Raw genomic sequence first — 12,420 nt, 5'->3', positions numbered from 1 at the left:
GCAAATGCTTAATAAGGACCATTAGAGGAAGTGGTGTAATTGATTTTTGACAATCATTTATATGTGATGCATAAGTATCTGGTGAGTGTGACTCACAGTTGGAGTGGTAGAGCATTTTTGGGACTGTAATACAGATATTTATTAATGTTATAGTGCCTCCTAAAATCTATGAACACTTTTTGATTTCCTGTTTGACACTTTTGTGTTATTGAGACTTCAGCAAATATTTCTGGATTTTCAGTTTAAACCTTTTAATTATTTTATTTCCATACTTTTTTGTTGGTTTAGATTGTTATAACCATATACACATGCGCTTATATAATGGATAATTGATTGTTAGAGAATTTCCAAGGCGCGGTGTTATGTGGTGTATAGTATTCATAACGTCTACAGGAGGTCTGGGAGGAGTTGGTGGATTAATGGTTGGAGATAAGAGATGAGGTCACCGGCGTTAATAGATTCTGGGATACCCCTAAACTTAATATTATTCCTCTGGGACCTATCCTCAAAATCAGAGATGTTAGCATGCAACTGTTGGAGTGCCTCAGAGTGTTAATCAAAAGCATCTACCATTTCATTGTGAACTGTGGGGTGGTCACTCATTTTGCTCTTTAAACAGCCAGTATGCACATCCACCTGATCAATTCTGGAGTGCAAATGAGAATTAGATGAGTTTAGCTCATTGTGTTGTGATAATACCATCAGTTTCATTGTGTGCTCTGAGGCTGGGTTATCACTGATAGGATGTGCACTCAAAGACCCAGAGCAGTCCTCTTCAGTGTGCATAAGGTGTGCAGAAGTAGTCCAGTGCTGCTTACTAGAAAACGGTGGTTTATCAGGGGAATGGGCTGGGGAGATAGCTGCTGTATTACCTCAATCTGAAGCAGGCTGCAATGAGGAAGCAATTTCAGAGGTGATGCTATCCATATCATTTTGGCCATTCAATTTCTCCCGAGTGCAACTAAGTATCCGAGCCTGTGTATTGAGCTCTGCTCCTGCACCATCTTGTGGATGCTGCATAGCCATCAGGGAGTAAAAAAACGTCCTTTGGCAGAGGAGAGCTGTGAGATTAGGCAGCCATCTTGCTCCACAGCCAGTCACTCCAACCTTTTCTACACATTTTAAAATTCCAACATAGATGTGCTTAAACCAGAACAATAATCGAATTTTGAAATGCTTCATTACTCCCTTTTCTGCATCTAAATATAATCTCCTGAGGCAAGGAACAATGCAAGTATGTAGCTTGGTCCTCCCACTATGACTTCTTGTTATATTTATCACATGATCAGGAACCAATTAGATCATTTTACAAGATTATCTTAGTCCCAGAGCTTCAATATGTTCTATATATTGGAATTTTTAACTTAGAAAAGGACGACAGGGCAGCTACATAGCAACTGAGGTTTGTTGATAAATGTGAAGTTATTCACTCAGGGCTAACATAAGTTCACCATACACTCTAGGAAGGGTACAACTGGGTGAATCAATTATGTAAAAGGATATAAATATACTAATATATCATAGACTAAATATCCACTTAAAATGCCAATTCTCAGCTATTAGAAAGAGCAGGGTAATTTCTAGTAATAACATTTGGAGAGATTTAAAGGTAAATTCACCTTTTCAGGCAGAATGTTATTTCTAATAATAATTAGAACAATTGACAACAAAAGAATATTGTGCTTGTGATATATGAAACAAATCAAAGCTGCACCACTCACGTGAGATATTTATCACAATAAAGATTATTACCAAAACAGTGTTGCGCTAAATTAAAAATCAAAAAAAATAATAAAAAGTGAGTGCAAGTGGCAAACTCAGAACACAGGTAAACAATCCAAAAAGGCTGTGATGATAATTGAAAAGAAATTCCTGTGTTCTAGATTCAAATGGGGTCCCTTCACCTTGTGAATTCACCACCACCACATACAAGATATACTCATACCAGAGAGCATAGACCTCCTATTACAGGAGTATACAAAAGCTGGGGAGAAGGGTAGGGAAATGAAACACCAGGAAATCACTCAAATGCCCTGAAAAATCCTGGGGTGTGAGGATGTGACAACAAGTGCTTAAATTACCATCCAAATACCTAACGGTATATAACCGGTGAGCCAAGCAACTGAAAACATATGAAGAACAAGGAAAAAGAAGTTGCATAGAATGGCTCAAACAGGGGTATATGGTGGATAAAAGAAATGGTACTTTATTGAAACAGGATAAAAATAATGCAAAGGCAATATACAAATACAAAATACATGTAGCTCACGGGCACTGGATAAAACCAAACACAGTAGATCCTGCCTCTGAAATGATGCTGGTGCTACCCCACCAATTACAGGAGGTCACAATAGGCTGCTGTGTTTCATCCACTCCTATTTCATCATGGAGAGCAATGTGGGCCATTCCAAACCATTCAAGGACGTGGTAACACTCCACTACCCTCAAGCCGTCACATCCGGTAGTTTGCACCCTGATATTAAAAAACATCTATTTATGCGCTTGCTCTTGAGGTCAAAGGGGGGAAGCCCATATCAGATTGCAGCATTATTCCCTGGGCGAGTGTGGGGGAGCATTCAAAAGATGTTGTTCTGAGATTCTTCAATCCCTTTAATTTTAGAATGGAGGTTATTAAGTCCCCAATAGGGTAGCCAATAGCCTGCTCAGGACAAGACCCTCAAAAGGGCCAACATAGCATAATGGTAATCAATACTATACACCAGATAATGGGTCCTCTGCTCACTTTCTCCTCTGACGATAGAACTTTCCCAACTGGCATGACTCCATGGAACTCTCAGAATAAATCTCCGGAAGTGCAGTATCATGGTTAAAATGCATAAGAGAATACTAGCCAAGCTTAAGAAAATGCACTCACATTTATTCAGTTAAAAACAAGCAATATGATATAACAAAGCATCCAGATCAAGTAAAGATACATGCCACCTGACTCCCCCTTTATGCATTACGCCACTCTCCCCTGTGGCTTCTTCACTTGCGTTTTGAGTTTGGCACTTGGACTCACTGTTTATCATTATTTTTTATTTCCAATTTAGCGCAACACTGTTTTGGTCATAATAAATAGAAGCCTTTTCTAATGTCTTTTTTGCTCAAGCCATCCCAATGTGCTTATCTCTCGTCCACATCAGCTTTCAATTTTCATGTTTCTTTTTGAATTTTAAAAAAAAATTCTTTCTACTTTAATCACTTCTGGTAGATCATCTCCTATCGTGCACCTGCCTTGGGGTGTACTACCCCTCTGGACCACACCTCCCTCATTACTATACCAACTCTTGCTTTATTTCCACCCACTTTACTACTTCTTCCTTAAGGTGACCATACACATTACAATCTGTACAATCTCCTTTAGATCTACCTTTAGCTATGTAGTGCAAGGGCCTGTATGATTTGATGCAAAATAAATAGATTGTTCAGGTGGGACTTCTTGTTCCACAGTTTTGGTAAGTCTAAAGGACATTGTACAGAGATTGTACAATCAGATTGCATAGTGTATGGCCATCTTTATACAAATATATAGGAGGGAGAGAGAATCGACAATGAATCTCAGCTGTCAAGCCCCATTTACATCTCCTCATAGCAGGAGCTCACACTCGCTCATACATTTTTTTAGGGGGAATTTTAGCATGTTTCAGCTTGCCATGCTTAGAGCAAACCCTTCTCTTCTCCTGATTTGAATAATTCACCTCTGCTCCACATAGGCTGTTATCACTCAGCTCCTGCACACTCTGCCAAATGAACAATCTATGCAAGATAAGGATAAAGTACAAAACTTCTGATGCCTGTGTATAGAGAGAGAAGCTTACTGACAATGTTTGCATTGGAAGACATTAAAAAAACAGAGGGGGGTGGGGTAAATCTCCTGGAGGAGAAAGACAGGTGCAGTGTGTGTGTTAATAAGATCAGTTGATAAACCACTTCCTTGTACTTGTTTTTTCCGTCTCAAATACCAAATTTCAGAACAGAGCATGGAGTAACGGAGGAGTTTTTTATGGAGCACACTGCAGGCTGACGTAAGGTCTGTCCTAAAAGTCAGAAAAGATCATTTCTTTTCCGCATCAGAGGAACATTAATCCTATATTAGTATATAGGGGAGCTGGAATTTAGAAAAAAATTTGAAATTAAATAAATAATCATGCCCTTATACAAAGCATTAGTACATTTAGTTGTTACCTACTTTGGATCATGAGGATACATTTTTACATGTTTGTCCTCCTTTTTAGGTGTGGATAGGTTCAGTGATGACATCTACAGGATGGTTGGTTTTAGGCCTGGCCTTTACTGGAGACTCTGCTGGAAATTTGTTAGCCCTGCCTTCTTATTGGTAAGTAAAATGACTTGGACACAATTTAAAGGTTTATTAAAACGTGCTCACTTTAGGGGTTTGTTAAAGTGTTATGATTGGATGGTGTTAAATGTCAAGAGATGGGTAAATGGTATGTTGTTAGTGTAAGGGAAAAGTTAAGTGGTAAGTGTATGTTTTAGGGGTTAAATAATAATTGTTCAGGTATGGGATTGGTTAATGTACAGTAGATGTAAAGAAATGTCCTGTATAAACTTTATGTAGCAGGTTTTCCAGGCCTTGGGCCTGATATGGGTCTGCCATTGTTACCGGTGACACCTTCAGCCCATTTAAGCTGAATACCCAAGTGTGAGAGTTGACACAATGACCATTCCGGCATCTTTGGTTTGTTTTGTTTATTTGAAAATGGGGATGGGAGAAGGGAATGAGTGGGATCCTCCTCTGACTCAACTAGGTACAACTGGGACACTTTGCAGAAAAATGCCTGTTCGCGCTGTCTTGACGCCAGCTGGATGCCAACCAACGCTTACTGACGCTTAAAAAATGCTTTATTACTGAACTGTGCTAGAACTTGACTTGTAACCCTCTGGTTAACTCAAAACATCCTGGAGTGTAGTGAGACTTGACTCTTGCACTCTGTTAAGCTTAAAAGTCCTGTAAACAGCTCCCTCCAGCCCTTCAATGACTGAAGTAGCTCCTTGTAACTGCTTGTGCTGCTGCAACTCTCAACACTGTACACTGCACCAGTGCTGTATCTTGGCCTAGGCCAACAAGGCCCAGGCCTAGGGCGGCACTTTGTAGGGGGGCAGCAAAAAAAAAAAAATCTGCACAGCACATGAAAAAAAAACAGCCGTCTCCCGGCTCTTGCACGAAAAGGGTCCCCACCAGCTTGCTCTACACTTTTAGTTTAAGGCCAGTATTATGGGGCAAATTGGGCCAGAGGGCAGGGTCCAGGAGGCAAATTAGTCTGGCACCCCCATAAAGCAGTCACACTGCTACCTGCCGGTACAATAGGCTGCACTAATGGGCACTGATAGGCTACACTGGTGGCCACTGATGGGGGTGTACTGATGGGCAGTAATGTGGTGGCACTGATGGGCACTGAAGAGGCTGAACTTATGGGAACTGATAAGGCTATGCTTATGGGCACAGATAGACTGTGGTTGTGGTCTGTGGTGTACAGATGACAGGGCGGGTAATAAACAGGAAGTGGTGAGGCCTTTACAGGATGGGGTGGGTTATATTTAAATTAGGGGGTGCACAAACTTAGTCAGGCCTAGGGCAGCACAAAACCTAAAAACACCACTGCACTGCACACATTAACTCTTCAGGGCCCAACCGCTGGCGCCCCCTTTACATTTTCAGGGTCCTCTACTAGGCACCCCCTCTGCACTTCAGGGTCCTCTCACTAGGCACCCCTTTACCGCTAGCTAGCTCCTGGATCCCTTGGATCTTCACCGGAATGGTCCCCTCTCAGCTAGGCAGACCCCCAGGGGCAGTTACAGTACTCACAAACTTGGAATGCCTTCCTTAAACTGGGCCCCCTCAACTCCGCTGGTCCTCGGCACACCAGATCTTCTCTGCAGCTCAGCTTAGCTCTCTAGGTACCCTCAGGCAAGCCGCCCGAGACGCCCTATCCTTCTGACAGGAGGAGAGACAGCCATACTCTCCCTCCTGGGACTCTGCTTCCCGCCAAAAGACGCTGCGTCATGTCCTCCCCCCAAACTTATACTCACTCTCAGAATGCTGTGCGGCAGAATCTGCCTTCCTGGGGTAGATACAAGCCTGAATATGCCCCTGATTGGGTTTCCTCCACTGGCCAATGAGAGCCCTCTCATAGAGCCAGTGGGGAGACTCCCCTCTCAATGGCAAAACCTGGGAGACATGAAAGCCCAGCTGAAAATCAGGGCCCTGCTGTTAGGCAGCCAAGGCCCACTATACTTTTGCCTAGCACCTACCTTGTAGGGTGCTACATCTACAATGATAATGTTTTTTTCCAAGTAATTTTTAATGCATAATCAAAATGTTTAAAGCGTAACTCCACTTTTGTTGAAAAAAAACAATCCCCTCTGGGTGATCTATGTACATTGCAAGGATTATAACAACCTTTGTTGCAGATTTCTACCTTTTGTTATTCTAAAGAAATCACTGTTTGTTGTTTCTCTGTGCTGAGTGGGTGTAATGGGAGTGATTTCATAATTCTTAATCAGCTGTGCAGCTGCAGAGCACTAATAAGGAAAACTGCTGGGCCTGCATCCCTTTAGAGGTGTTCCTATTGGAAGTATCACACCAAAAATGACATTGTTGTTTTGGGAATGCCTGAAATCTGATTTGTATCTTAGGAAGACTTTTGGTAAAATTGTTGAGCCAAGCAGGAAATGATGTTTCTGGAGTGTGTTCAGTACACATTTTGTGTACAGAACAACTCCAGGTAGCCATATTGCATTGTGTTTTCAGAAAATTACAGCGGCTGCAGATTGAAAAGAAAAGGTCATTTTTTTTTCCATAAAGAGAAAAGGTAATTTTTAATAAAAACCAACTACAGTCTGACTTGTGTCACAATTGTATACGTCATATTATTATTTTTTTTTATTTGCTATTTTTTTCCCCGCAAAAGTGGAGTTACCCTTTAAATATGCAGCTCTCATTAACATAATACCTAGTGATCCTGCCATGAGGATCCTTGCATAGGTACCTTCATAGAATGACAACACTCTGCTCCTTTCTCCCAATTGTGCTCCTGCATTGTCATCCTGTCAGAGGGCCTTCTGATGGAGACTGCAAGCAATGGTATGCAGTCATCACTAGAGTGAAGGGAAGTAACTGCAGATTGTCTGCTTGAGATCAGCAACACTGAGATGCAAGATAGTACAAAAATAACTGTTATTTTAAATATGGCAAAATGTTTTTGATACACAGTGTTTTTCAAACTAAGCATCATTCTGTTAGGCTCTACATATACTTAAATTGTTAATGGAGTGATTTACTATGCAAGATACTTTTGGTAGTTGAATAATGGGAAATTTCAGTATTCATGCTAGTTCTTGGAGTTGGAAGTTTTACACTGAAAACTACTAGTGCAAATCGCATGTATTGCTTCTAAAGCCCTTGCAGAATAAATGGGTTATTTATTAAAGCTGACCTCTAGGCAACCAGCTGTAGTCACAAATAAATACATATAGGAGAACTGTATTACCTACCAAATACAGTAATTTAAGTATTTCCATGTATAAGGTCCTCAGATTTACACAGCTATACCACATAGCAAAGTCCATTCTCCCAAGAGTTTCACATGGGCTGCCCGATAAGGTCCGCTTGTGTGTTTTTCAGTCAGACATGATCGGACCAGCCATTGTTCTCTATGAAGCGGCAGATGTCAGCGGATGTGCGTCCGCTGACACCCGCCGGCATCCGATTCTGTCCACCAAAAGATAGGGAATCCATTTCACATCGAACAGGCAGATCAGATGGCAGTCAGATGGAAACAGACAGGCGGTCCGACCGCCCCGTAGAGAACAGCAGAGCTGTGTCCATGTCCACTCTGCATGGCAAAGCAGACACAGACCTGTCATCCGCCTGCTCAGTGGGGATCAGCGGAGGAACCTGCTGAGAAGGTGGATGTGCATTACGGAGTCTGCCCCATGCAAAAGAGGCCTAAGTGGGTTATTTATTAACCACTTGTGGACTGCCTACTGTACATATACTGCGACAGGGTGGCCACTCTGTGCCAGATTACGTACCTAGTACATGATCTAAAACTTCTTGGTCTGGGGCTTGTACGCTCTCTGCCGGCGACCCGCTTCCACCATAATCACACACAGCAGCGAGTACTGTGGACTCAGTGTCTACCGACTAAACAGTACACAGGCAAAACAGCAATCTGCTTATATAAACAAGGCAGAATGCCTTTCTGTCAGAAGGGAAGGTATTGATCCTGTGTTCCTGTAAAACAGTGAATGTAACTGTTTTTTGAAACTGTTAAATGGATGGGTTTACTTTCGATTGAAGGGGATAAATCCTCTAGAGGGCTAGTGGTTAAAGTTGAAGTCTAGGCAAACCGCTGCATACACAGATGAGATACATATAGGGAGTTCTTTTACCAGATAATCTAAAGGATAAATCCACTTTCGTGGTGAAAAAAATAGCAAATAAAGAAAAAATAATATAGCGTATACAATTGCGACACAAGTTATATTGTAATTGAATGTTACAGACATCTGCACTCAGATGTAGGTCAGATTTTAGGTACCCCCTGCAACAAAAGTGTCATTTTCGATGAAATACTCCCAATAGGAACATTATTGTCCTGCCGCTGCACAGCTGATTGATAATTATGAAACCACTCCTATTAGATGCACTTTCCCACACAAGCACAAAGAAACACACAGGGATTTCTTCAGAATAACAAAAGTTAGGAATCTGCAACATATTTTTTTTAAATCCTTGCAATGTTCATAAATCACCCAGGGAGGAAAGTTTTTTTTTGTCAACAAAAGTGGAGTTACGCTTAGTTATTTCTGTTGATCAAGTCTTGAGTTTTTAACAGCTCTGCACCCTAGCAAAGTCCCATCTCTCGAGCATCCCAATCTCTGGGGGCTGATCATTCTCTGCTACAGGTTGTGAATGGTCAATGAGGGAGAAGCAGTTCATTGAAGAACTAAGCTCTTTGTCACTCAGTACCTCCTATCAGCATTACTCAAGCATGATCCTTGCACTGCAGCAAACCGGATTGGCTCCTTGCACTGCAGCACAACAGATTGGCTGCTTGCACTGCTTCCCCCCCTCCTGTATATAGTAGACAGTAGGTGGAGAATTCCACATGAATTCAGGTACAGACCAGGGGCACCTCCATGGGTGCACCATGGGCCCCGGCATATGCTTGCCTTCATCTGGGCCTGTGGGAGGAGCAGGATGTTTATCCATCCCCGATGTACCGCGGCCATTCTCTTTTATGGCTGAGGTACATCGACGATGTACTGCTCCTCTGGGGAGGGACCACATCAGAACTGGAGGCATTTGTCGAAGCATTGAACTGCAACAATAAAAACATAAGACTGACCTATACAGCGACGGCCAACCACTTACCTTTTCTGGATCTCTTGATTTCCCGTATGGGCTCTAGCCTAAAAACGACTATGTTCCGTAAGGCAACATCGGCCAACACGTTACTTCTTGCACAGAGTCACCATCCACGTTCGCTAATCAATGGTATTCCTGTAGGCCAGTTTCTCCGCCTTAAGCGGAACTGTACAGAGGAGGCCGACTACCAAATGGAAGCCAGAGATCTCCATAGACGGTTCAGGGAACGGGGCTATTCCCATAATACCATCAAACGGGCCCGGAAAAAAAGTGGGACCAAGGCAGAGATCGGAGTTACTCCTCAAAAAGGATGACTCTGTACCTCTGTCTGGGTCAGATCAACAAATCCATCCCAGGATTATCACACGTTATGGTTCACAATGGGACCAGGTCCGTGAGGTAATTACTAAACACTGGCAGGTCCTAACTGTATCACCTTTACTTGAAAAAATTGTGGGACCCCGACCCCTTATTACCGCCAAACGTGCGAAAAATCTAAAAGATGCCCTAGTTCACTCTGAGTTCGTGCGTACTAAAACTCCGCAAACCTGGCTGACGTCCTTGCTCCCAGTTAAAGGGATGTTTGCATGTGGAAAGTGCTCTATTTGCAAACAAGCAATAAATTCAAAAACATTTTATAGTTGCGACATGAGCCAGGAGTTCACCATTAACAATTTTATTAATTGCCAAACTGAAAAGGTGATCTATCAAATCATATGTCCCTGCAATAAATCCTATATCGGGAAGACAAAGCGTCAACTTAGGGTCAGGATTCTGGAGCACCTGGCAGATATTAGGAATAAAATCGATAATAAAACGATACCCCTACACTTTTTGGAGTACCACAGTGCCAACCCGGATGGATTACTATTCCGTGGCATCTATGCGTTGAAGCTCCCCGCAAGACGTGGAGACTTTGACACTGTGTTACTCCAGAAAGAAAAGCTCTGGATTTTTAAAATGGGGTCTTTGGCCCCTGTTGGGCTGAATGTTGAGTTCAGCTTGAGGCCATTCTTAACCCCATAAGTGGTAAATCTGCCATCTACATCCCCTCTGACCATTCCCTCTCCTCTATCTGTCTCTTAACAACTTTATGTCCCGACCCAGTATCAGATTTCCGTTTAGTGTGACCATACTACTGATATGACTCTTTACGTATGTACTCTGATCTGGGTCGTCTTTCCCTCTAGTGAATATCCGGTATCCCGGCCAGTACTAATGGCCTGAATATGTTCTGGGTCATCATATGGCCCTGTTTAACCGCTTCCATACAGAGCAGTTAGACCCCCTTCCTGCCCAGACCAATTTTCAGCTTTCAGCACTCTCACAGTTTGAATGACAATTGCTCAGTCATGCTACACTGTAACCAAACAAAATTTTTATCATTTTTTTCACACAAATAGAGCTTTCTTTTGGTGGTATTTGATCACAACTGGGATTTTTTTTTTTCGTGATATAAGCAAAAAAAGAGCAAAAATTTTGCAAAAAAAACACTTTTTTTTAGTTTCTATTATAAAATTTTGCAAAAAATTAATTTTTCTTCATACATTTGGGCCAAAATTTATACTGCTACATATCTCTGGTAAAATTAACCCAAATTAGTGTATATTATTTAGTCTGTGTGAAAGTTATTGAGTCTAGAAGCTATGGTACCAATTACTGAAAATTGATCACACCAGATGTACTGATGGCCTATCTCCTTTCTTGAGGCCCTGAAATGTCAGGACAGTACAAATACCCCCCAAATGACCCCTTTTTGTAAAGTAGACAGTCCAAGGTATTTAGTAAGAGGCATGGTGAGTTTTTTGAAGTTATAATTTTTTCCCACAATTCTTGGGAAAATGAAGAAAACATTTTTTTTTCTTTTTTTTTCCCAAAACATTGTCAATTTATAAGCTATTTCTAACACATAGCATGTACACAGCAAAAATGACACCCCAAAATTCATTCTGCTACTCCTTCTGAGTATGGTGATACCACATGTGTGAGACTTTTACACAGCCTGGCCACAAAAAGAGACTCCACGTCCAAGTAGCACCATAAGGCGTTTTAGGAGCATAAATACACATAAAACTTTCTTACTACCTATCACATTTTTCAAGGCCCTAGAGCACCAATACAATGGAAAAGTCCACAAAATGACCCCATTTTGGAAAGCAAACACTCCAACGTATATTCTATGAGGCATTATGGGTCCTTTGAACATGTCATTTTTTTCCACAAGTTTTTGGAAAATGTGGGAAAAAAATAAAAACTTTTTTTTTTTTTACACAAAGTTGTCAATTTATAGGATATTCCTAACACATTGCATGTACATAGCAAAAATGACACCCCAAAATACATTCTGCCACTCCTCCTGAGTATGGCAATACCACATGTGTGAGACTTTTTCACAGCCTAGCCATATAGAGGGGCCTAAACATCCAAGGAGCATCATCATGCATCCTAGCCACTTGCCTAGGCCTATTTTTGACATTTGGTGTTTACAAGCTAAAATCAGTTGTTTTTGCTAGAAAACTACTTAGAACACCAAAACATTATATATTTTTTTTTAGCAGAGACCCTAGAGAATAAAATGGAGATTATTGCAATATTTTTTATCACACCGTATTTGCGCAGCGGTCTTCCAAACGCAATTTTTTGGGGAAAAAAATCACTTTTTTTAATTAAAAAATAAGAAACCAGTAAAGTTAGCCCAATTGTTTTCCATAATGTGAAAGATAATGTTACGCCGAGTAAATAGATACCCAACATGTCATGCTTCAAAATTGCGCACGCTCACAGAATGGTGACAAACTTTGGTACTTAAAAATCCCCATAGGCGACATTTTAAAAATTTCTACAGGTTGCTATCTTAGAGTTACAGAGGAGGTCTGGGGCTCAAATTATTGCTCTTGCTCTAACGATCGCGACGATACCTCACATGTGTAGTTTGAACACTGTTTACATATGTGGGCGGGGTTTCCGTATGCGTTCGCTTCTGCGCGCGAGCTAGCGGGGACAGGGCGCTTTAATTTTTTTTT

At 41.5% G+C, this 12,420-nt stretch overlaps 1 protein-coding gene across 1 annotated transcript in view; it reads left to right on the top strand.

The window, feature by feature from the left end:
• SLC6A2 (solute carrier family 6 member 2) overlaps positions 1 to 12,420 on the top strand; it is a 670,903-nt gene that overhangs the window by 504,010 nt on the left and 154,473 nt on the right. The window contains exon 11 of the mRNA XM_082270398.1: positions 4,239 to 4,339. Within this exon, the coding sequence (XP_082126524.1) occupies positions 4,239 to 4,339 (101 nt within the window). The remainder of the gene's footprint in view (positions 1 to 4,238; positions 4,340 to 12,420) is intronic.

The sequence above is a fragment of the Pelophylax lessonae genome, assembly GCF_965119305.1.
Source record: "Pelophylax lessonae genome assembly, chromosome: 10".
Taxonomy (NCBI): Eukaryota; Metazoa; Chordata; class Amphibia; order Anura; family Ranidae; genus Pelophylax; species Pelophylax lessonae.
Note: the sequence above shows the minus strand (reverse complement) of the source record. Positions and strands in the feature narration are given on the sequence as shown.